General features: G+C 47.6%; 1 protein-coding gene across 1 annotated transcript in view; it reads left to right on the top strand.

The window, feature by feature from the left end:
- Nucleotides 1-27,176, top strand: part of BSN (bassoon presynaptic cytomatrix protein) — a 162,346-nt gene that overhangs the window by 108,050 nt on the left and 27,120 nt on the right. The window contains exons 4-5 of the mRNA XM_083155867.1: nt 15,687-16,244; nt 17,032-23,769. Of these exons, the coding sequence (XP_083011993.1) occupies nt 15,687-16,244; nt 17,032-23,769 (7,296 nt within the window). The remainder of the gene's footprint in view (nt 1-15,686; nt 16,245-17,031; nt 23,770-27,176) is intronic.

Here is a 27,176-nt window from a genome sequence, read left to right as displayed (position 1 = left end):
CAGAAAATAAATATGAAAAGATAAAAGACAATGTAGGAAATGTATTCTATTGAATAACTTCACCACAGCCCATTGTGTCCCTAGGAAGGGTATCCCTGTAGCATCTATGAATTTGGTAAGAAAACAATAACCTCTAGGATAAACTAGGTGTTGCACGCAGGGAGCTGCAGCGACTCCCAGCATCTCATCGGTGATAGTTTCTGCCTTGCTGGTGGGTTATTTTCCTTTCGGTACTTACCATACCCTGTGTGTGTGTTGCTTGCTGTGGTTTTTGTGTGGTGTCTTAGTTTATGCTTGCAACTAGCTCGCTTTTGGTTTTGCTACAAGGTCGCTTGTACTGTAAGTAGTCTCACCTCCCAGATTTTGGCTCAGGAGCCGTTAGTTAGTGTATTTCCAGTTAGGCCTCTGTTAGCCAGTTTCGCCTCTTGCCTGGTCCTAAAAGGTCTCCTGTACCTTGCCCTTTGTAAAGACCTGGTGGCACCGGAGTTGGGGCTGACTTAATTTACCCCTTCAGATGTGGCTATTATAGTCGAAGCCATAGCTGCTGCAGGTACTGGCCACACTTTGGGACAGTGTAAACAGAGGCAGAGTAGGGTTCGCCGTGGCAGTCATAAACAGCGGTCACGGCTGCGGGTACACACCCGAGCCATATTACTAGGTCATTGGTTATTGGTGGAACACTTGCTGTCACTGCCACTAGAATGAATGGGAGCTCTCTGATTGGTCAGAGTATTTTTTGAGCGTTAATTATTTCTGAGGACAGCGCAAAGTCGGACTTGTACATTACCCGCCCCATAGCAGCCAGGGAAGCTCTGCAACTGGTAGACTGTCCCTTACATTACACCCTGATCCAGGACATTGGTAGGACCAGGGAGAGGTCCCCTCTCTCTCCTTCTACTGTATCTCTGATTTACTATCCCTCTCTCATCACCTTCTCCAGAATATAGCACTGCATCCGTTCCTCACTAATTAATTCATCTCAAATTAAAATGTGTCTGATAGGTACTATTTAGGCTGTTATCGGCTTTCCCAAGCTCTACCCTGTGAATTTTCATTATATGAGCATTTTCTATGCTTATTGCTCCACTTTACAGAGTTTCTGTATTCAGAGCTATGCTCCGTGTCCCGGCACCTTAAAAAAAAAAAAAAGGAAACATCGGTTCTTCTTTGCCATCGATGTAGGGAAACCATCTGGTTCTCCCACATCGATGGCAAAAATATTCAACATCGATCATAAACCATTGATTGTTTTAAATCATCAATAGTCGATAGCCGTCCCCACTTGTAACATGTCCATTAGTTGAGAGGGATGTAACTGGTGATGTCAGAGGGGTGGGATGGTCTTTACACATAATGCCTATCACACCTTATACTACACACCAAAATGCGCATTACACATAATGCCACATACCGTAATGTCCATTACACATACAAACCACCCTAATACCCATTACAAATAATGCCACCCATCGAACTGCCCACTACACCTTATACTACACATCGTAATGCCCAGTGTCCACCCCAAGACCAGATCCCAACGTCCACCCCAAGTCCAGACCACAGCGTCTATACCAAGACCAGACCCCAGCATCCACCCCAAGACCAGACCCCCAGAAAATGACAGAAATGTACAACGGCAGCTTGTGGGTCAGATTACTAGTAAGTGAGTCCTTGCCATTAGATGAGGAAATGTATCACTGATCAGCCAAATTCCAGACATTACTGACCTGCCTCCTCTAGATCCTCATGTAGATTATCAGGAAAATCTGTGATTAGGACCTTCTGAGAGGCATTATCATGTAGGTCTGGACTCAGGGGTGGATGTTGGGGTCTGGTCTTGGGGGTGGATGTTGAGGTCTGGTCTTGGGGGTGGACGCTGGGGTCTGGTCTTGGGGTGGATGCTGGGGCCTGGTCTTGGTATAGACACTGTGGTCTGGACTTAGGGTGGACGTTGGGATCTGGTCTTGGGGTGGACACTGGGCATTACGATGTGTAGTATAAGGTGTAGTGGGCAGTACGATGGGTGGCATTATTTGTAATGGGTATTAGGGTGGTTTGTATGTGTAATGGACATTACGGTGTATGGTATTATGTGTAATAGGCATTACGGTATGTGGCATTATGTGTAATGGGCATTTCGGTGTGTAGTATAAGGTGTAATAGGCATTATGTGTAAAGGCCATCCCACCCCTCTGACATCACCAGTTACATCCCTCTCAACTAATGGACATGTTACAAGTGGGGACGGCTATCGACTATTGATGATTTAAAACAATCAATGGTTTATGATCGATATTGAATACTTTTGCCATCGATGTGGGAGAACCAGATGGTTTCCCTACATCGATGGCAAAGAAGAACCGATGTTTCCTCTTTTTTTTTTCCAAGGTGCCGGGTCACAGAGCATAGCTCTGTCCCCGAAACCCGGAAGTCTCGCCCCCCGAGTTCTGATTGGCCCACTGGCCATTCAGTCAAAGATAATGGATGGCGATCGATAGCTATAACTATCGATGGTTATTCATCAGAAAGTTTACGGTTGCAGAATCACCATCGTGTGTTCGCCTCGAGGTGAGCGGCTGTTCTCTACCATTGCTCGAGAAATCTGGGGGAGGCCAGAGTGGATATAGCTACTGTACCCCAGGAATAGACTCAGCTGCTGTACCCCAGGAGTGGATGCAGCTTCTGTACCACAGGAGTGGATGCAGCTGCTGTACCCCAGGAGTGGACTCAGTGAACAACAGCAGCATTTATCAGTCAGAGAACCTTAAGCAGCTGTACACAGTCCCTTCAGGACAATCTCCTGGGGGAGACTGAACACATCTGCAGTCACTGCCACTGATATTGTGGGTCTCTGCAGGGGCTACTAAGGGGACTGGTAGTAATCAGGTATCTTATTTTTGCCCGTTTATGCAATAAAGTGTTTGATATACAGTATATAGTTCTCTCCTTACCTGTGTGATTGTTGATCCAAATAATTATAGCAGACCACTGTTCCAGTACCCGATATCCTTACACATGTATACTAATATTCTGGAGTATAAAGACAGTGCACATATACTAATGTTCTGGAGTATAAAGACAGTGCACATATACTAATGTTCTGGAGTATAAAGGTGGTGCACATATACTAATTTTCTGGAGTATAAAGATGGTGCACATATACTAATGTTCTGGAGTATAAAGACAGTGCACATATACTAATGTTCTGGAGTATAAAGACAGTGCACATATACTAATGTTCTGGAGTATAAAGGTGGTGCACATATACTAATTTTCTGGAGTATAAAGATGGTGCACATATACTAATGTTCTGGAGTATAAAGGTGGTGCAAATACACTAATGGTCTGGAGTATAAAGGTGGTGCACATATACTAATGTTCTGGAGTATAAAGGTGGTGCAAATACACTAATGTTCTGGAGTATAAAGGTGGTGCATATACACTAATGTTCTGGAGTATAAAGGCGGTACACATACACTAATGTTGTGGAGTATAAAGGCGGTACACATACACTAATGTTCTGGAGTATAAAGGTGGTACACGTACACTAATGTTCTGGACTATAAAGGTGGTACACGTACACTAATGTTCTGGAGTATAAAGGTGGTACACATACATTAATGTTCTGGAGTATAAAGGTGGTGCACATACACTAATGTTCTGGAGTATAAAGGCGGTACACATACACTAATGTTCTGGAGTAGAAAGGTGGTGCACATACACTAATGTTCTGGAGTATAAAGGCGGTACACATACACTAATGTTCTGGAGTATAGAGGTGGTACACATACACTAATGTTCTGGAGTATAAAGGTGGTGCACATACACTACTGTTCTGGAGTATAAAGGTGGTACACATACACTAATGTTCTGGAGTATAAAGGTGATACACATACACTAATGTTCTGGAGTATAAAGGTGGTGCACATACACTACTGTTCTGGAGTATAAAGGTGATACACATACACTAATGTTCTGGAGTATAAAGGTGGTGCACATACACTAATGTTCTGGAGTATAGAGGTGGTACTCATACACTAATGTTCTGGAGTATAGAGGTGATACACATACACTAATGTTCTGGAGTATAAAGGCGGTACACATACACTAATGTTGTGGAGTATAAAGGCGGTACACATACACTAATGTTCTGGAGTATAGAGGCGGTACACATACATTAATGTTCTGGAGTATAAAGGCGGTATACATACACTATTGTTCTGGAGTATAAAGGTGATACACATACACTAATGTTCTGGAGTATAAAGGCGGTACACATACACTAATGTTCTAGAGTATAAAGGTGGTGCACATGCATATCATGTATAACACACACAGGGTCACAGATTGTGAATTGGAATTGGATCTGGCAAAACATGACAGCCCATGCTGGGTACACACCAGGACGACTAGGGCCCGATCCCCTCAATCTAGATCCAATTCCGACCAATTGGATGTAGATTGTGTGGTGATTGGGCCCTTTTCTGTCCTGGTGTGGACCGATCCGATGCGCGGTCCCGTGGGTCGGTCGTTATTGAGATCCTACCTGCTGCAGGTAGGATCTCAATGACGACCATACAGCCGGGTGCGGGTCGCCATTGGATCGGACCCGCTCACGGTGCACATCGTGAGCGGGTTGTGCCCCCCCGCGTCACCGTGAGCCATACCTCCCAACTGTCACGATTCCGTCGGGACAGTCCCGATTTTCGGGTCCTGTCCCGACGTCCCACCCGCGGCAGGCATTGTCCCGCTGCGGGGGGGTGGCAGTTGGGAGACCCCCCAATGTAGTAGAATAGACGCTGTGCGCATGCGCACAGCGTCTATTCTCGTATGAAAATGAGGTCGCGGCTAATTAGCATAAGCCGCGCCCTCATTTGCATACGCCACGCCCCCTTCCCTATTTCTTAACATGAAAAGTTGGGAGGTATGCCGTGAGCGGGTCGGACGAGACACTGACGACCCGCTCACGATGTGCATCGTGAGTGGGTCGTCCTGGTGTGTACCCTACATGCTTTAGTATGGAGCCCCTTTGTTTAGTTCCTGACTGTCTGGAGGTGTCACTGTTGCTATTACTGTTTGTGCATAGTTCTTATTCCCAGTATAACTCCAGTAGGTCTATGACAGCCAGATGATCAATTCTCAAATCCAAAGAGATGTCAGATATTTCTTTACTGTGTTATCAGATTTCCCTCTTACTTAAAAGCAAGTGAATGAGTTATTATTGTGGCTGGGCATTTCCCTGCACCAGTTCCGCTGCTGCTGTCAGTCTACTGACTGAATAACAAGGTCTGGGTGACGCTGTAATCCAATCTAAATGTAGATGATTGCTTTTATTCCTGCTCCACTTTTTTCTATTTGGTATTATGACACCTTAATTGTATTATCTCCGTGAGCTGGCACCATGGTTGCTGTTGTACCGTGCCTTCCCCTAAACTAACAAGTCTGTCATTGAATTATCCAAACTAAATGGATGGCTGCCACTCGAAGCATGGCCAGCCGTGATGTGAGCATCCTCTGCGTGTGGCTGGTGTTCTCCCCACACTACACCAGTGATGCCAGTCTGATATCAGCCTCCTCCGTCCTATGCCATGCTGGGCACTGGAAGTGAGGCCGGCCGCGATGTGGGCACCCTCTGCGTGTGGCTGGTGTTCTCCCCCCACTACACCAGTGATGCCAGTCTGATATCAGCCTCCTTCGTCCTATGCCATGCTGGGCACTGGAAGTGAGGTCGGCTGCGATGTGGGCACCCTCTGCGTGTGGTTGGTGTTCTCCCCCCACTACACCAGTGAGGCCAGTCTGATATCAGCCTCCTCCGTCCTATGCCATGCTGGGCACTGGAAGTGAGGCCGGCTGCGATGTGAGCATCCTCTGCGTGTGGCTGGTGTTCTCCCCCCACTACACCAGTGATCCAGCCTGATATCAGCCTCCTCTGTCCTATTCCATGTATATATAATGCTGCCTGGTGCTGGGCACTGGGAGCGAGGCCGGCCGTGATGTGAGGACCCTCTGCATGTGGCTGGTGTTCTCCCCACATTACACCAGTGATGCCAGTCTGATATCAGCCTCCTCCGTCCTATGCCATGCTGGGCACTGGAAGTGAGGCCGGCCGCGACGTGAGCATCCTCTGCGTGTGGCTGGTGTTCTCCCCGCACTACACCAGTGATGCCAGTCTGATATCTGCCTCCTCCGTCCTATTCCATGTATATATAATGCTGCCTGGTGCTAGGCACTGGGAGTGAGGCCGGCTGTGATGTGAGCATCCTCTGTGTGTGGCTGGTGTTCTCCCCCCACTACTCCAGTGATGCCAGTCTGATATCCGCCTCTTCCATCCTATTCCATGTATATATAATGCTGCCTGGTGCTGGGCATTGGGAGTGAGGCCGGCTGTGACGTGAGCATCCTCTGTGTGTGGCTGGTGTTCTCCCCCCACTACTCCAGTGATGCCAGTCTGATATCCGCCTCTTCCATCCTATTCCATGTATATATAATGCTGCCTGGTGCTAGGCACTGGGAGCAAGGCCGGCTGTGATGTGAGGACCCTCTGCATGTGGCTGGTGTTCTCCCCCCACTACACCAGTGATGCCAGTCTGATATCAGCCTCCTCCGTCCTATTCCATGTATATATAATGCTGCCTGGTGCTGGGCACTGGGAGCGAGGCCGGCCGTGATGTGAGGACCCTCTGCATGTGGCTGGTGTTCTCCCCACATTACACCAGTGATGCCAGTCTGATATCAAAGCTGGGACAGATATTGGATTTGAAATTCCAGAGATTAACATATTTCCCAGGGTTGTCAGAAGCTTAATCTTCCCTGGTTAAACATCAAGGTGGTGAGTGGGAAGGACTGGCACAGATCCTGTTAACAAAGTACCCAGACTCCCCCGCAACGCTCATCATATAACCCTTACATCAAAGGAACAGGAATCGCTGTACGAGAGCAGATGGAAGGGAACATTGTGTTCTGCTGCATAATTCCCCATGTGGGTATGTGTGCGTTGAATCCCTACAGCGCCCATGTTCTCAGTGCTGTACTCAGTCCTGGAACACATACTGTAGAGGCGCTACCCTGGGTGTGCTCTGATGTATATACAGTAATCCGCTCACTCTCAGGACACGTGTAATACAGACAGTCCCGGCGTCCCCTACTCTCAGGACACATGTAATACAGACAGTCCCGGCCTCCCCTCACTCTCAGGACACATGTAATACGGACAGTCCCGGCGTCCCCTCACTCTCAGGACACATGTAATACAGACAGTCCCGGTGTCCGCTCACTCTCAGGACACGTGTAATACAGACAGTCCCGGCGTCCCCTACTCTCAGGACACGTGTAATACAGACAGTCCCGGCGTCCCCTCACTCTCAGGACACGTGTAATACAGACAGTCCCGGCGTCCCCTACTCTCAGGACACGTGTAATACAGACAGTCCCGGCGTCCCCTACTCTCAGGACACGTGTAATAAAGACAGTCCCGGCGTCCCCTCACTCTCAGGACACGTGTAATACAGACAGTCCCTGCGTCCCCTCACTCTCAGGACACGTGTAATACAGACAGTCCCTGCGTCCCCTCACTCTCAGGACACGTGTAATACAGACAGTCCCGGCGTCCCCTCACTCTCAGGACACGTGTAATACAGACAGTCCCGGCGTCCCCTCACTCTCAGGACACGTGTAATACAGACAGTCCCGGCGTCCCCTCACTCTCAGGACACGTGTAATACAGACAGTCCCGTTGTCTCCTCACTCTCAGGACACGTGTGATACAGACAGTCCCGGCGTCCCCTCACTCTCAGGACACGTGTAATACAGACAGTCCCGGCGTCCCCTACTCTCAGGACACGTGTAATACAGACAGTCCCGGCGTCCCCTCACTCTCAGGACACGTGTAATACAGACAGTCCCTGCGTCCCCTCACTCTCAGGACACGTGTAATACAGACAGTCCCTGCGTCCCCTCACTCTCAGGACACGTGTAATACAGACAGTCCCGGCGTCCCCTCACTCTCAGGACACGTGTAATACAGACAGTCCCTGCGTCCCCTCACTCTCAGGACACGTGTAATACAGACAGTCCCGGCGTCCCCTCACTCTCAGGACACGTGTAGTACAGACAGTGCCTGCGTCCCCTCACTCTCAGGACACGTGTAATACAGACAGTCCCGGCGTCCCCTCACTCTCAGGACACGTGTAATACAGACAGTCCCGGCGTCCCCTCACTCTCAGGACACGTGTAATACAGACAGTCCCGGCGTCCCCTCACTCTCAGGACACGTGTAATACAGACAGTCCCGGCGTCCCCTCACTCTCAGGACACGTGTAATACAGTCAGTCCCAGGGTCCCCTCACTCTCAGGACACGTGTAATACAGACAGTCCCGGCGTCCCCTCACTCTCAGGACACGTGTAATACAGACAGTCCCGGCGTCCCCTCACTCTCAGGACACGTGTAATGCAGTCAGTCCCAGGGTCCCCTCACTCTCAGGACACATGTAATACAGACAGTCCCTGCGTCCCCTCACTCTCAGGACACGTGTAATACAGACAGTCCCGGCGTCCCCTCACTCTCAGGACACGTGTAATACAGACAGTCCCGGCGTCCCCTCACTCTCAGGACACGTGTAGTACAGACACTGTCCCGGCGTCCCCTCACTCTCAGGACACGTGTAGTACAGACAGTCCCGACGTCCCCTCACTCTCAGGACACGTGTAATACAGACAGTCCCGGCGTCCCCTCACTCTCAGGACACGTGTAATACAGACAGTCCCGGCGTCCCCTCACTTTCAGGACACGTGTAATACAGACAGTCCCGGCGTCCCCTCACTCTCAGGACACGTGTAATACAGACAGTCCCGGCATCCCCTCACTCTCAGGACACCTGTAATACAGACAGTCCTGGTGTCACCTCACTCTCAGGACACGTGTAGCACGGACAGTCCCGGCGTCCCCTCACTCTCAGGACACGTGTAATACAGACAGTCCCGGCATCCCCTCACTCTCAGGACACGTGTAATACAGACAGTCCCGGCTTCCCCTTACTCTCAGGACACATGTAATACAGACAGTCTAGGCTTCCCCTCACTCTCAGGACACGTGTAATACAGACAGTCCCGGCGTCCCCTCACTCTCAGGACACGTGTTATACAGACAGTCCCGGCGTCCCCTCACTCTCAGGACACATGTAATACAGACAGTCCCGGCTTCCCCTCACTCTCAGGACACGTGTAATACAGACAGTCCCGGCGTCCCCTCATTCTCAGGACACGTGTAATACAGACCGACCCGGTGCCGGGCAGTATAATTCTCACACTGCAATGTATCTCTGAGCTAGGACACTCCTCTCCTACACCTACCATGTTACATCTGCCCCCTGCAGCGCAGCACAGTGTTACCCTGGTTCACAGTCAATGGATGTTATGCTTTCTTTCCACCTTAAACTCCTTAGTGTGTACATTTATTCAGATATATGTGAACCTATTGTGTATGGCAGATTATAAGTGGAGGCTACAGTAGTAGTGATTACTGTATATCTAGCACTGTCTGAGGTGGGCACCTACAGTAGGTGCTATGCCCCGTCCTGGAGGATGATGCCAGCTCTTTACTGTATAGCGGCAATGCAGGACTTACACTGCACATCTATGTAACCTATGCTGGCAGTCCATCAGCCATTCTGGATGTGCCTCTGATGTGGCCTTGGCAAGGATGATGAGGGTGGAGGCTGAGGCTCGTCATCGAGGCCCATCCTGCCCGCTGCACATACAGAGAGTGTGATGCTTGGTGGTGGCCCGTTCTTCCTGGGGTCTGTGAAGGGCCGACCAGTACAGTATGGCTACACCTGGAGCACAGCAGGCAAATGGCTGAGTCAGCAAGATTCTCCTCCACGTTCACCGACCTTCCTCCACCTCTCGTCGTCTTCTCCGCACTGCATGAAAAATGACCTCCGCTTCCAAGCAAATACTAATAAGCGTTATCCTTGGAGAAGGTTCTCATTGTGCGCCGAGGCCAGATCAGACGCTGCCTCGTGTTGTCAGCCATCTTCTGGGCCGGCTGACAGGCTGCAGGGTCCGTGTTCTCCTTGTAGCAAATCGACGTTCTCTCAGTATAACACTCATTAAAGCTAGGACTGGATTAAGGAGTCTCTGCACATGCTGATTGATGGATAAAAGGCGCGGACTGGGGTAATGGATGCAGTGTATGTATGCAAGCATGATAAACGCTTTTTCAGGCAGCAGCAGCTTCTCGCTGAGACGTCGCTTGTGTAGCATCCTGTAAGCTGCAAACGTCAAAATGAAAATCATGTTCAAGAACAGACTTGATGTGCCATTGTCCTGGGTGGGTGGCTGTGGGCTCCTCAGCTTACATTATGGTCGCTGTGCGTTTGTACGTGTCAGTGACAACAGTGATCACATTCTCTGTACAGCTACAGGGGACCCAATGTGAGCCATCACCCAACACACACACATACACACACACGCGTGTGTCTCGCCTCCCTGGTATGTCCTGGAGAGGAGATGAGACCACTACGGTAGACGGCTCCTGTGACATCTTCCCCTGTAGACTATGTGTTGCAGGATGTGCACCTATCCCTCTGCAGAACATTTCACATATAAAATAATACAGCATCTGTTTCCCCCTCATAGCAGCTAATTGCAGCTTTATCACCATTAATTAGGTTAATTGTTGATTCCCAGCAGGGTAGAGCAGTAATCATTTTCCTCTCGGAGCTGATCATAATCGTGTTTTCCTGCTATATCTTTATGAAGTTCCCTGATAGATGCATCCTGGTCATCAGTGAGATTCTGACCTCGGTCACAAGGGCTGGCATCTGGGGTCACCCATCCAGATGTTGTAGGTTTAGGCCTCATCCCCCATATATGTGATCTCAGGGCCACTGCTAGCTCTAGGTGGTGCCCTGACCCCGACACCTTCTGCACCTTACATTAGCATACAATAATGCCTTCTCAGACTGGGAGTTCGGAATGGCGGCATACCTGTATGGTATAGTTGTCACTAGTATGCTCTGTATATGAGTTACTAGTGTGCTATATGTACTGTATATATGTTACTGGTATGCTCTCTGTATGGTATAGTTGTCACTAGTATGCTCTGTATATGAGTTACTAGTGTGCTATATGTACTGTATATATGTTACTGGTATGCTCTCTGTATGGTATAGTTGTCACTAGTATGCTCTGTATATGAGTTACTAGTGTACTGTATATGGGTTACTGGTATGTTTTCTGTATTGTATACAGTAGTGGTCAATACTATGCTCTGTATATGAGTTACTAGTGTGCTATATGTATTGTATAGTGGTCACTTCTATGCTCTGTATATGAGTTACTAGTGTGATATACAGTATTTACTGTATTTAGGTTACTGGTATGCTCTGTGTATGGTGTAATGGTCACTAGTATGTTCTGTATATGAGTTACTAGCATGTTCTCTGTACTGTAAATATGTTACTGGTATGTTCTCTGCGTTGTATAGTGGTCACTAGTATGCTCTGTATATGAGTTACTAGTGTGCTATATGTACTGTATATATGTTACTGGTATGTTCTCTGTATTGTATAGTTGTCACTATTATGATCTGTATATGAGTTACTAATGTGCTATATGTTACTGGTATGTTCTATGTATTGTATAGTGGTCACTAGTATGCTCTGTATACAGTATAAGTTACTAGTGTGCTATATGTACTGTAAATACTGTAGGTTACTGGTATGCTCTGTATATGAGTTACTGGTATGCTCTCTTGTCTGTATGGTATATTTGTCACTAATATGCTCTTTATATGAGTTACTAGCTTACACTCTGTACTGTATATGGGTGACTAGTGTGCTTTCTCTACAGTAATAGGGATGCGGTCAATATACCTGCGGTCAAAATACCGACGATTTTTGCCCTCTATGGGTGTCCACGACACCCATAGAGGGAGAATAAAATAGTGTGCCGAGCGTAGCGGGGCACCAGGCCCACTGCGTGGCGAGCGCAGAGAGACGCAGTGGGGGGGGGGATCCACTGCCCCCCTTGTCGGCGTTGATTCCGGTGGCGGTATTACCCCAGTAATAGGTTACTGGTATGCTCTGTGTATGGTATAATGGTCACTAGTATGTTCTATGATTTACTAGAATGCTCTCTGAACTGTATATTTGTTACTGGTATGTTCTCTGCATTGTATAGTGGTCACTAGTATGCTCTGTATATGAGTTACTAGTGTGCTATTTGTACTGTATATGGGTTACTGGTATGCTCTGTATTTTATTTACTGGTATGCTCTCTGTATGGTATAGTGGTCATTAGTATGCTCTGTACAGTATATCAGTTGCTAGCAGTGGCATATTTAAATGCCATTTTTCTGAAGATATGCGCAGTAGGGTCTGAGCACTCTAGTGTTCCGACTCCTACAGTGCGACACTGTCCCGGAGAGGATTCTTGTATGGAGGAGGCTGCACAAAGGCTTCCCCCTCTCTTAAAAGGCCCCTTGTTACTAGTATTATTTCTGTATTGTATATGGGTGATTGGTGTGCTTTCTGTACTGTATATGAGTTACCATGTAGGTTCTCTGTATTTGAGTTACTAGTATGCCCCCTGTACTGTATATGGATCACTAGTGTTCTATGTACTGTATATGGGTTACTTGTATGCTTTCTGTACTGTACAGTATATGGGTTACTGGTATGTTCTCTGTATTTGGATTACTAGTATGCTCTCTGTACTGTATATGGATCATTACTGTGCTATCTGTACTGTATATGGGTTACTAGAATGTTTTATGTCAGGAATGTCCAAAGTCCGGCCCGGGGGCCAATTGCGGCCCGTGCTGTAATTTCAAGCGGCCTCCAGCCAGAAGCAGGTGGAGCACCAGATGCGGGACACACAGCACTAAAGGTGGGGCCCCAGTGAGCGTGCCTTTACCTCGCTGTCTGCAGCAGTGAGGAGGTGCCGGCCACCACAGTGACATGTGTTTGGCGTCTTTCGGGTGAGTATGCATCCAACCCCTGCAGCTGCTATTGTATATCACCCTCCTCTGCAATCACAGTGGCAGCAGTGTGTGGGGAGGGGGTGCAGCAAGGGGGAAGCTTGCTCCTGTAACATGCAGAGGGAGCCCAAGCATCTCCTGTCCTTGCAGTTCTTGCTTTGCCTCTCCATCCTGTGGCTCACACAGGGGGCTGGGAAACATACAGAGAAGGGAGGGGGCAGGCAGGGGGACATACAGTGAAGGAGGGTCAGGCTGAGGGACATACAGTGAATGAAGGCAGTGATGGACATTCAGAGAAGGGGGAGGGGGCAGGCTGTTGGACATAGTGAATGGGAGTCATACAGTGAATGGGGGCAGATTGGGGGACATACAGTGAAGTAGGGTCAGGCTTTGGAACATACAGTGAATGGAGGGTCAGGCTTTGGGACATACAGTGAATGGAGGGTCAGGCTTTGGGACATACAGTGAATGGAGGGTCAGGCTTTGGGACAAAGTGAATGGAGGCAGTGATGCACATTCAGAGAAGGGGGGAAAGGCTGGGGGACAGAGTGAATGGGTGCAGAGTGGGGAACATACAGTGAATGGTGGACATACAGTGAAGGAGGAGCAGGCTGGGGGACATACAGAGAAAGATGGTCAGGCAGGTGAATATACAGTGAAGGGGGCAGAGTGGGGGACATACAGTGAATGGGGGCAGACTGGAGGAAATACAGAGAAAGATGGTCAGGCAGGGGAATATACAGTGAAGGGGCAGGCTGGGGGACATAAAGTGAATGGGGGCAGAGTGGGGGACCATTCTGATGTGATTAATGATTCAAAGAATGTCAGGCTGAATGGTCGGCCCCCCACATTTTCACCTCACCAAAACTGTCCCTCGTCGCAAAAAGTTTGGACACACCTGTTTTATTTACTGTATATGGGTGATTAGTGTGCTTTCTGTACTGGATATGGATCACTGGAATGTTCTCTGTATATGGGTTACTAGTATGCTATCTGTAAGGTATATGGGTTACTAGTGTGCTATCTGTAAGGTATATGGGTTACTAGTGTGCTTTCGGTACTGTTTATGGGTGATTAGTGTGCTTTCTCTACTGTATATGGGTTACTGATATGTTCTCTGTATTTGGGTTACTAGTATGCTCTCTGTACTGTATATGAATCACTAGTGTGCTATCTGTAAGGTATATGGGTTACTAGTGTGCTATCTGTACTGTATATGGGTGATTAATGTGCTTTCTGTACTGTATATTGGTTACTGGTATGTTATCTGTATTTGGGTTACTAGTATGCTCTCTGTACTGTATATGGATCACTAGTGTGCTATCTGTAAGGTATATGGGTTACTAGTGTGCTATCTGTACTGTATATGGGTGATTAATGTGCTTTATGTACTGTATATTGGTTACTGGTATGTTATCTGTATTTGGGTTACTAGTATACTCTCTGTACTGTATATGGATCACTAGTGTGCTATCTGTAAGGTATATGGGTTACTAGTGTGCTATCTGTATTGTATATGGGTGATTAATGTGCTTTATGTACTGTATATTGGTTACTGGTATGTTATCTGTATTTGGGTTACCAGTATACTCTCTGTACTGTATATGGATCACTAGTGTGCTATCTGTAAGGTATATGGGTTACTAGTGTGCTATCTGTACTGTATATGGGTGATTAATGTGCTTTCTGTACTGTATATTGGTTACTGGTATGTTATCTGTATTTGGGTTACTAGTATGCTCTCTGTACTGTATATGGATCACTAGTGTGCTATCTGTAAGGTATATGGGTTACTAGTGTGCTATCTGTACTGTATATGGGTGATTAATGTGCTTTATGTACTGTATATTGGTTACTGGTATGTTATCTGTATTTGGGTTACTAGTATACTCTCTGTACTGTATATGGATCACTAGTGTGCTATCTGTAAGGTATATGGGTTACTAGTGTGCTATCTGTATTGTATATGGGTGATTAATGTGCTTTATGTACTGTATATTGGTTACTGGTATGTTATCTGTATTTGGGTTACCAGTATACTCTCTGTACTGTATATGGATCACTAGTGTGCTATCTGTAAGGTATATGGGTTACTAGTGTGCTATCTGTAAGGTATATGGGTTACTAGTGTGCTATCTATACTGTATATGGGTGATTAATGTGCTTTCTGCACTGTATATTGGTTACTGGTATGATATCTGTATTTGGGTTACTAGTATGCTCTCTGAACAAGAGCAGAAAATTGCCAGTCGCACAGAGAGCTAGGGATTGATATTAATTTGTCAAAAAACCCTCATATAAACACATGACCATATCATACTTATAATTTAAGGTGGATTTAAATTTGCTAAGAGGGGGTGCTACCACTGGATACTGGATAATGCAAATACAAAGACCTGGTCCTACGAAGCTTGTTTTGCGAGGCGTACGCAGACCTACTGCATCGCAGTGTGTGCGCACCCCCGTTCCTCTTCCCCCCTTCCCCCCATGAATGCATTTTGAGCTGTACCCCTTGTAGCATTACCTACGGACGCCAGTCGCCACTGGATCTGTAAAGCCAGAGAAGCGGCGTATGACGTCAGTCTCTTCACCCTATGAAAGTGTTTATGGCTACAGAAGCATCACTGATCTGGCTGTGGCCATGCATTATTATAGTTCTCCCAAAATGTATATATTTTATAAATGTCTGTTTTGATTTTGTTACAGAAAAATGAATGGTTGTGTTTGAACTGCCAAACTCAGAGGCTACTAGAAGGCAGCTTAGGCGATACGCCACAACCAATCCTACCACCATCAAAACAAGGGTCACCACGTCACCAACCAGGAGTTACACCAACAGCTTCTCCCAAGCATCTTCCAGGATCTGCATCTGCAGCTTCACCAAGGCACCAACCTGCTCCTAGCCAGACGGCATCACCCCATCACCAGAAGCCTGGACCTGCATTCACAGCCTCTCCCCAACATCAGACTGGGACAGCAGGCAGCCAGCAGCCGCAGCAACAGCAGAGATCAGCAATAGAGACAGCTCCGGACAAGAAAAGTTCACAATCAAACCATCTCAGGGGAACAGAACAAGGAAAGGCTCAGTCTCTGAATGAAGAACGGAAGCCCCCAGAGGAGAGCAAACAGCCCAGAGCTCTGATAGAGTCCCAAAAGCAAATAAAGCAGATGGTGCCAAAAGGGAAGACTGTGGGCAGCAAAAAGGAAGGCGGGACGCGGAATGGAAAGTCATCGTCAGAAATACAAAAGGCAAAAGATCAAGAGGTAAATGATATAATTGTATCTTATCGGGTGTGAGCGTTGTGCAGTGACTGAATGGAATAGGAAATAACGAATACCACTAAATATAAGGACTTTGTCTACAAGTTGCAAGCACTCTGCGTGGTCTCCTCCCCTCCTCAGATCTTAGTATCTGGGGTCACTTTCTTTCTGTGCAGGGAAAATACTGACTGCTTTATTTTTACACTGCAATATAGAACCCCACCCAAATCTAACTCTCTCTGCACAAGTAACATCTACGCCACCTGCAGTGCACATGGTTTTGTCCATTTGCGAAGGAATTTGGCAGAAGGAGTGAACCAGAATAACCCCCTATGTGCAGATGAAGGCGCCTTTGTGCAGATTGAGGAATAGTAGTGTGGGGCATTGAGGTCCTTCACAGGAGCCCACATGAGGACAGAACCTACCTATTGGAACCTTAGTATCTGCCACTAATAATTACAGTGGTAGGTGTGGCTTAGTTTACACACCATGTCTAGGTAAACAGGCACTAGGTCATGCATGTCATTGTGCAGGTATCATCCCACAGAGATGCTATCCCATTGTTTAGTGTCCAGTCCTACTGCCAGTGTCTAGGCTCATAATAAGGTGGGTTACCCTAGCGAGACCATTCTAGTGAGCGATATCCAAATCTTTCCAGCTTGAGCCCCCTCCGGGCTGTAGTAAGGAATGCATTCACTCCTGAAGGCAGGTTTTGTCAACGAAAAGTAATATAATGCCACACAGTGATGTGATTGGTAGCACTAACAATGTGTTTGTGGTCTTCCCACAGGATATAAGCAAGCCCTATTCCCACGATGTGTCCCGCAGCCCTCAAAGCCTCAGTGATACAGGATACTCTTCTGACGGAATTTCTAGTTCACAAAGCGAGATTGCGGGGCTGGTCCAACAAGAAGAAGAAAAGCTAAATGGAACAGGGATATCTCAACGTAGCCCACCAAGCCCGTCAGAACTAACCAAGTTGGAAAGTTCTGTCCGACCTTTGCTGGAATCCAAAGGTTCTTCTCAAGGCGACAATGGGAAAATGTTCCATGGTTCACGAGAAGATCAGAAACAGAAGCAGAGACCAAGATCACTGTCTATTACTCCTGAGGCCTTCGACTCAGATGAAGAATTGGAAGATATCCTAGAGGAAGATGAAGACTCCCTGGAATGGGAGAATCAGCGGGATCAAAGAGAGTCCGTTGAGTCATCAGATGATTTTGGCAGTAAACTGCGCCATGATTATGTTGAGGATAGTAGTGAGGGTTTCTCCCCATTACCAACAAGGCAACCAAAGGGGAACTTCACTGATGAAGAGTTTATGAGGAGACAGCTTTTGGAAATGAGTGCCGAAGAGGACAATCTTGAAGATGACGATGAACAGTACAACCATGTAAAGTACAGCAATAGTAAAAATGGGCAGAAGACAGACTCAGACAAGGCCAAAGGTATCTCCTCTTCAAAGAGGAGTCTCGCTTATAACTCCAGTAACATGTACGATGAGAACAGAAAAGACCTAGAAGCAGAGGAGGAGGAAGATGTATCTGCATTGCAAGGAGGACTGAGGAGATTTAAGACTATTGAGTTAAACAGCACAAACAATTATAATAGAGACCTGGACCTTGACCATGAGGCAGATATTAGCTTAGATAGGGAACCAGAGTTAGAGATGGAAAGCTTGACCGGGTCACCAGAGGAAAGATCTAGAGGAGAGTACTCTTCCACATTGCCAGCTACAACACCCAGCTACACAAGTGGAACATCGCCTACGTCAATGTCATCCCTTGAAGAAGATAGTGACAGCAGCCCTAGTCGAAGGCAAAGACTGGAAGAAGTTAAGCAACAGAGAAAGGCTCGCCATCGCTCACATGGTCCCTTGCTGCCTACTATTGAGGACTCCTCCGAGGAAGAAGAGCTACGTGAGGAGGAGGAGCTTCTAAGAGAACAGGAAAAAATGAGAGAAGTGGAACAGCAGCGGATAAGAAGCACTGCACGGAAAACCAAGAGAGACAAAGAAGAGCTAAGGGCACAACGGAGAAGAGAGCGCTCCAAAACACCTCCAAGTAACCTGTCTCCAATAGAGGATGCTTCTCCCACGGAAGAGATGAGACAAGCTGCGGAGATGGAAGAATTACATAGGTCTTCTTGCTCCGAATACTCGCCTTCAATTGATTCAGAAGCAGAAGGATTTGAGATCATTGCTTCCAAATTATACAAGTCAGGGAGCGAATACAACTTGCCAACTTTTATGTCTCTGTATTCTCCAACAGAAAAGACAGCCACCACCGCCGGTAACAAGCCACTGAAAAGTGCAGAAGAGGTTTACGAAGAAATGATGAGAAAGGCTGAAATGTTCCAGAAACAGCAGCAGTCGCAGCAAAACCTGATCTACGGTAACAATTACCAGCAGGTTGGGTATGTGGGCACCGAGCGTCAGAATAACTTTGAATATCAATACATTGATGATTATGGCTATGACAATAGCAGAACTGGCTCTTCTCAGAACGACTACCAGATTGAGTTGTCAACACCTGGAACAGTTTATGATGAAATTTTGCAAACATCTCAGAATATCTCAAGAATGCATCAATCATCATCAATTGACTTATCTGGAGAAGAAGACAAAAAAGCAGATGTGCACAGAGATAAACAGTTTCTGAATGCAGAGAATGCCTACAATGAGATGATGAAACAAGCAAGTGGCCCGCTTACTCCTGGAACAAGCCCAACACAGTTGTCTGCACCGGTGTCATTTGCATCGTCTGAAAGCAGAGTCATACCAGATGTGCGAGTGACACAGCACTTTTCTAAAGATGGAATAGATCAGGCAAAACTCCACAATTCATCTACAGTTCCCAGTTCAAAAACAGTATCCTCTACTTACCAGTATGGAAAAGTATCCACAGCTGCCACCTCTAACACAAACACTGATGGAACATCTGCTCTCCCCAGTCACCGAAACTATGGACAGACCAGAGGAACCTCTGACTATATCTCAAATGAAGAACAATATAGAAACAGAATGAATGCAGATATTAATGCAGCATTGAGAGATAAAGCACAGAGCATGGGGACAAATGTATCATTGACATCTAAAGTAATTTCTTTTTTTAAGACTACCAGTCCCCCGCTTTCTCCTACTTCACCCACACAAAGTCCAACACATTCGTCGCCAAGAATAAATATGTCTACTGGTAACAAACATACTGCAGAATTTTCCTCCCAGACCCAGAGCAGCCAACGGCCTGATAGCTCTGCTGTATCTTCTGGTCTGTCCTCACCTATGGTAGCACAAGGCACACAGACTCCTGAACGCACCAGGTCACCTCGTCTGTCTAGGCAACAGTCTTCTCAAGAGGGTCCATTCATGGTTATTACACTTGCATCTGATTCATCTACTCATACAAAGTCCAAAAGTGTCAGTTCCTCTACCTCACCAGTCACATCCCCTACTAGATTAAACCGTCAGCAAACCATTCATAGCTACAGTCAGACACCAGTTAGTAATACACAATCTCAGCAAGAACAAATGCAGTCGAGCTACAGTAAGGCACATACAGTTATAGAAAGGGGTCCAGCTTCAGGACCGCATATGATTTCTTCTAAAGGACAGTCCACTTCAGTTGTAGATGGTTCTTGCAATACTTATAACTGGGCTTCTTTACCACCTGAGAATATATCACTTTGTAGAATATCTTCTATACCTGGAACCTCTAGGGTGGAACCTGGCCCCAAACCTAGTAGCAGTGCTGTTGACTTACGAACTGCAATAAAATCTGCTCCGGTCATTATGACTGACCAAGGCATGGATCTAACATCGTTAGCCACCGAATCCAGGCGGTATTCCCTTACAATGGAGCAATCTCCAACACGCCACTCTACAGCTGTGCAGCCTTTAATTGTGAATCTTAATGCCCAAGAACAACCTCATGCTGTTATTAGCACAGCCACGACTGTTAGCATAACTGTTGCATCTTCCATGATTGTATCACAGCCAAAACAGCCTATGGTGTATGGGGATCCTTTTCAAAACAGGGTAGATTTCGGTCAAGGAACAGGAAGTGCAATGTGCTTAACTCAAGTCAGGCACATGGAACAAGCAGCCCAAACCGGTGTATCGAGAGGAAGTGGCACAGGTGACCCTATGGGCAAACCAGAAGAAATGGGGGTTATGCAGAAAGATCTGTTCGCAAGATATAACCTCCCTAGTCAGGTAACATCAATGGTTAAAAGAGATATAGTTTCTCAACCACCTAATCCACAAAACATTGCTAACATTAGTGCCATGCCTAGACAATTCCAACAGGACCAGGGCATAGGTTTTGCAGATGCCTATAAAGGTGTTCCTGAGCCTAAAGTACAACATACGCCAACCAATATTGGTGCTAACCATCCTCACACCATGATGGTACAGGTGGATGGGATGGCACCTGGCACAGTTACAAAACTTATAAAAGAAGAGCAGGCACCGAATGCTTTAGACCTAACAGGGATTAAATCTGAAAGCCAGGTAGTGTGCTGTGACGTGGTCTACAAGTTCCCCTTTGGTGGCAGTTGTGCAGGTGCATATAATTCTTCTAAACCGCCAGAACAAACCCCCGGAGAAACTGCTCAACCTGTGAGGCCTGGAGCACCGTACTATGGGCAGAGAGAACAAGACCCCCCAGACAATTATCAATATAGAGAATCGAAACCCATGGCACCACCTCCACCCGCACCTGTTGCTCCTGCTCAGAATTTGTATGAAGAACAAAAATTCTATCCTTATGGTCCTCAAGGACGGCTTCATTCATCTATGTCAGAGACCAATCTGACAGACATTGGATTGTATCAACCCTACCAAGGTCCTGGAGGAGAGGGAGCAATGGACCTGAGTACCATGAAAAGCTCTTATAGCATGACCTTCACCGACGGGAACTACTTAGGTCAAGGATTACAATATGGTTCATTTACGGACTTACGTCAACCTACTGATTTCTTCAACAGCTCACTGCCCATGAGACGCTACAATTCCATGTCCAACATATACTCTGATTACAGATATTCTGCTAGGGATTTATCTAACTTTCAAGAATCCAATCTTGCTCAATACAGTGCAACAACAGCCCGAGAAATCAGCCGAATGTGTGCAGCCCTGAATTCAATGGACCAGTATGGGGGTAGGCACACAAATAGCCCAGATCTACTGCAGTACGGGCCTAGTTCCATGGGTTCAGGGCCTGTGCTACATCATCAACAGGGAATGGCACCCAATAGGCAAAACATGATGTACGGCCCCCAGTTCTCAGATAATCGCCAAGGCTTTGGAAGCTTAGGGCAGTATAATATGCCAGGTTCCCGAGCTGGAGCTATTAGACAGATGTACCCCTCTGCAGCAACTGTTAGAGCTGCTGATGGTATGATTTACTCAACCATCAATACCCCGATAGCATCTACTCTTCCAATCACCACACAGCCAGGTTCTGTATTAAGACCAATGATCCGAGGTATGTATAGACCTTATGGTCCAGGAAATGTCACTGCTGTACCACTAGCAAGCCTCACTAGAGTGCCACTTGTTGCGCCAAGGATGCCTCTGGCACCACAGTCAATGTATCGTTATCCTGCTGCCAGCAGATTCCCTTCTGCTACTTCAGCATCCACATCAGATACCCCAGTTTATTTGGGGAAACCTTCTAGCACTCCTGCAACCAGTACAACTGCATGTCCAGTTAATGCAAGTACAATATCATCTGCCCCTCTTTCAACAGTAGCCTCAACCCCTGTTGCATCCTCTAATGTACGTCCAGATGCAGCTGCAGTGGTGCCCTCTGATGAGCTTCCGGTGGCTTCTTCTGGGATGCAGCCTTCTTCCAAAGACATCAGTCAGTCACAGCAGCCGACAAGTCAGAGGCCTGTGTCTGAGAGCCAGCCAGCCCATAAGGCTGGGGCAGAAAAAGAGGAGAAGGAGAAAGAAGAGGAAAGACAAAGAAAGCAGCAAGAACACATACTTCAGGTAGAACGAGAGAGAGTGGAGTTAGAGGCACTAAGACAGATGCGTCTACATGAAGAGCTAGAAAGGGAACGCTTAGAGTTACAACGTCACAGAGAAAAGGAACAAATGTTGGTCCAGAGAGAGCTCCAAGAGTTGCAGTCCATCAAGCACCAAGTGCTGCAGCAACAGCAGGATGAGCGGCACCACCAGTTTGCGTTGCAGCGGGAGCAGCTGGCTCAGCAAAGGCTGCAACTGGAACAAATCCAACAGCTGCAACAGCAGCTTCAGCAGCAACTAGAGGAACAGAAGAGACAAAAGACCCCAGCTCCTCCAGCCTGTGAGCAGCCCACCAGGCTTCCACCTCAGACAGTGTCTGACATAGCTATAGAAATGCAGAGAACCCTGGCGCAAAGTGGCCAGTACTGGCCACAAATAAACCCACCATTTATTGCTATGGCTCCAACTGTAATGGAAGCTCAGGGGCAACAACGCTACCAAGGACAACAGAGGCCACTGACAAACTCTGCCTCCGAAATGTCCCTACAAACTGATGAGCAATGGGAAGTGAATAAAGGGATCAAGAAGAGGAACTCCATGCCACGTCTCAGGGATGCCTACAACAGTGAGGACAGCCATGAACCATACATTGTAAAGAAGATAACTGACAGCAGTGTGCAGACCGATGATGAGGATGGAGAAGAACGCTTTTACATGGCACGACGGCGCAGGACAAAGAGAAGCACAGATTGCAGTGTTCAGACGGACGATGAGGACAATGCAGATTGGGAACAGCCAGTGCGAAGGCGGAGATCTAGGTTTTCCCGTCATTCTGACTCTAGTTCGGACAGTAAGCATGATTCCAAAGGAACCTCCAGTATAGCTATCCAGACAATCAGTGACTGCTCGGTGCAAACAGAGCCGGACCAGCTCCTCAGAGTCTCACCCTGCATCCATATTACAACACCAGATCCCAAAGTCGAGATAGTCAAATATATATCAGCTCCAGAGAAGACACATCGAGGGGAAAGCCTTGCCTGTCAGACGGAACCAGAAACTCAGTCACATGGCATTGTGGTCCCTCAGATTAATGTGCCTACAACTATTACACCTTATTCCTCCAATATTCAGATTGCCACTTCTGGGCCCCTAGATGTTAATATATCAAGACAACAAGGAACCATGAAGTTTGAGAAGAAGAAACCTGATCCCCTGGAGATTGGCTATCAGTCCCATTTGCCAGCAGACACGCTCTCTCAGCTAGTTAATAGACAGCCCCCCAAGTCTCCGCAGGTCCTCTATTCTCCTGTGTCTCCACTCTCACCCCACAGATTACTGGAATCTACTTTCGCTTCCAGTGAAAGACTTAACAAAGCCCACGTAACCCCTCAAAAGCATTTTACATCTGAAAGTACCCAACGACAGCAGATCTTACCCCGTCCAATCAAAACCATGCAGAGGTCTTTGTCGGATCCTAAGCCTCTAAGTCCAACCTCCGATGAGACTGCCAAGGACAGGTTCTCTCTGTACCAGCAGCAGTTACTGCCAGGTGGCCAGGTAAGAGCACCAGCACAGCACCCCGCCTAGTGCCCTACTGATATGCTATACTCCGTCCCATACTGGATAAGTACTTTGACATCTTATGTCAGTCTGTGTCCCCGGCTTGTCATCTTCATTTACTGGCCTTTATTTTTCATTGTCTCTTGTGTTTTTCTCATGTTGTGCTGTTTGCACATTGTAACTTTGTGCACAATGTTCTGTGATATATTTGCACATTGGCTGAGAGAGACATTGGGCCTGATTCAGAGTTAATCACAACAGCCAAATCTCTCTCAAAATAAACAAAGCCATGCTGCACAGCAGGTGGGGCAGATGTAACATGTGCAGAGAGGGTGTGTTATATTGTTTCTGTACAGGGTAAATACTAGCTGTTTAATTCTTACTCTGCAATTTAGATTTCGGTTTAAACACACCCCACCCAAATGTAGCTCTCTCTGCATATGTTACATCTTCCCCCCTGCAGTGCAGCATGGTTTTGCCCATTTGAGAGAGATTTTGCTCCTGCATTTGTGTCTGAATCAGACCCAATAGGCGAAGCACCAGTGAGTGTGTTGCTTTATTTATGTGAGACGCTATTTTGAAAATTCTTTTGTTTTGATTTTTTTCTCTTTTGTTGCTTTTTTGATTGAATGACGTCTATATACAGTATTAGCTGCCACGGTACAGGAGTAGGAGCAGTGATCGCACAGCTTGCAGACTCCGCATGTCACATTAGCCACAGCTGTCTCACTGCTCTGCAGCCTTCCCAAAGCTTGCAGGCTCTGCGTAAGTCACATTAGCCACAGCTCTCGCACTGCTCCGCAGCCTTCTCACAGCTTGCAGGCTCTGCGTAAGTCACATTAGCCACAGCTCTTGCACTGCTCTGCAGCCTTCTCACAGCTTGCAGGCTCTGCGTAAGTCACATTAGCCACAGCTCTCGCACTGCTCCGCAGCCTTCTTACAGCTTGCAGGCTTTGCATTTGTCACAGTAGCCACAGCTCTCGCACTACTCCACAGCCTTCTCACTGCTTGCAGGCTCCACATACTGTACGTCACAGAAGTAGTTCTCTTTTGTTGCTTTTTTGATTGAATGAAATGTATATATTAGCTGCCACGGTACAGGAGGTGGATTTGCCGGTGTAGGCGCAGTGATCGCACAGCTTGCAGTGTCCGCATTAGTCACATTAGCCACAGCTCTTAAACTGCTCCGTAGCCATCTAACAGCTTGTAAGGTCTGCGTAAGTCACAGTAGCCACAGCTTTCACACTGCCTTCTCACAGCTTGCAGGCTCTGTGTAAGTCACATTAGCCACAGTTCTCACACTGCTCCGCAGCCACCTCACAGCTCGCAGGCTCCGCATACGTCACATTATCCACAACTGTCACACTGCTCCACAGCCATCTCACAGCCTGCAGGCTCCACATAAGTCACATTATCCACAGTTTTCACACTGCTCCGCAGCCTTCTCACAGCTTACAGGCTCCGCATAAGTCACATTAGCCACGGCTGTCACACTGCTCCGCAGCCTTCTTACAGCTTGCAGCCTCCGCATTTGTCACATTAGCCACAGCTGTAACACTGCTCCACAGCCTTCTCACAGCTTGCAAGCTCCGCATTTGTCACAGTAGACACAGGTCTCTCCCTGCTCCACTGCTATCTCACAGCTTGCAGGCTCTGCATTAGTCACAATAGCCACAGCTCTTACATTGCTCCTCAGCCATCTCACAGCTTGTAGGCTCTGGGTAAGTCACATTAGCCTCAGCTGTCACACTGCTCCGCAGCCATCTCACAGCTTGCAGGCTCCGCATACGTCAAAGTATCCCCATCTCTCGTACTGTTACGCAGCTTTCTCACAGCTGGCAGGCTCTGTATTCGTCACAGTAGCCACAGCGGTCACACTCCTCCGCAGCCTCCGCACAGCTTGCAGGCTCTGCATACGTCAAAGTATCCCCATCTCTCGTACTGTTCTGCAGCTTTCTCACAGCTTGCAGGCTCTGTATTCATTACAGTAGACACAGCTGTCACACTCCTCCACAGCCTCTGCACAGCTTGCAGGCTCTGCATAAGTCACAGTAGCCACAGCTATCACACTGCTCCGGAGCCATCTCACATCTTACAAGCCCTGCATTTGTCAAAATTGCAACAGCTCTCATCCTGCTCTGCATGCCTTCTCACAGCTTGCAGGCTTCACATAAGTCACATTAGCCACAGCTGTCACACTGCTCCAAAGCAATCTCACAGCTTATTTGCTCCGCATTCGTCACAGTAGCCACAGGTCTCACACTGCTCCGGAGCCATCTCACAGCTTGCAGGCCCCACATAAGTCACATTAGCCATAGCTCTCGCGCTGCTCTGCAGCCTTCTCACAGCTTGCAGGCTCCACATAAGTCACATTAGCTGCAGCTGTCACACTTGCTCACAGCTCTCACACTCCCTGTATCTCATAGCTTGTAAGCTCTGCATAAGTCACAGTAGCCACAGCTGTCACACTGCTCCACAGCCTTCTCACAGCTTGCAAGCTCTGTGTAAGTTGCACTAGCCACAGCTCTTGCACTGCTCTGCAGCCACCTAACAGCTTGCAGACTAAACATACCTCACATTATCCACAGCTGTCACACTGCTCCGCTGCCATCTCAAAGCTTGCAGGCTCTGCATTCATCACAGTAGCCACAGCTGTCGCACTGCTCCGCAGCCTTCTCACAGCTTGCAGGCTTCACATAAGTCACATTAGCCACAGCTGTCATACTGCTCTGCAGCCTTCTCACAGCTTGCAGGCTCCACATACGTCACAGTAGCCACAGCTCTCACACTGCTCCATAGCCATCTCACAGCTTGTGAGCTCTGCATAAGTCACAGTAGCCACAGGTGTCACACTGCTCCACAGCGTTCTCACAGCTTGCAGGCTCTGCGTAAGTCACATTAGCCACAGCTCTCGCACTGCTCCGCAGCCTTCTCACAGCTTGCAGGCTTCACATAAGTCACATTAGCCACAGCTGTCACACTCTCTGCAGCCTTCTCACAGCTTGCAGGCTCCACATACGTCACAGTAGCCACAGCTCTCACACTGCTCCATAGCCATCTCACAGCTTGTGAGCTCTGCATAAGTCACATTATCCACAGCTTTCACACTGCTCCGCAGCCTTCTCACAGCTTGCAGGCTCTGCATAAGTTACATTAGCCACAGCTCTCGCACTGCTTCACAGCCACCTCACAGCTTGCAGGCTCTACGTAAGTCACATTATCCACAGCTTTCACACTGCTTCTCAGCCTTCTTCCAACTAGCAGGCTCCACATACATCATATTAGCCACAGCTGTCACACTGCTCCGCAGCCATCTCACAGCTTGCAGGCTCTGCATACATTAGCCACAGCTGTCATTCTATTCTGTTGCCATCTTACAGCTTGCAGGCTCTGTACATGTTAAT

Source organism: Crinia signifera, chromosome 8 (assembly GCF_055691185.1).
Source record: "Crinia signifera chromosome 8, ASM5569118v1, whole genome shotgun sequence".
NCBI lineage: Eukaryota > Metazoa > Chordata > Amphibia > Anura > Myobatrachidae > Crinia > Crinia signifera.
This window is presented reverse-complemented; position numbering and strand designations above follow the sequence as displayed.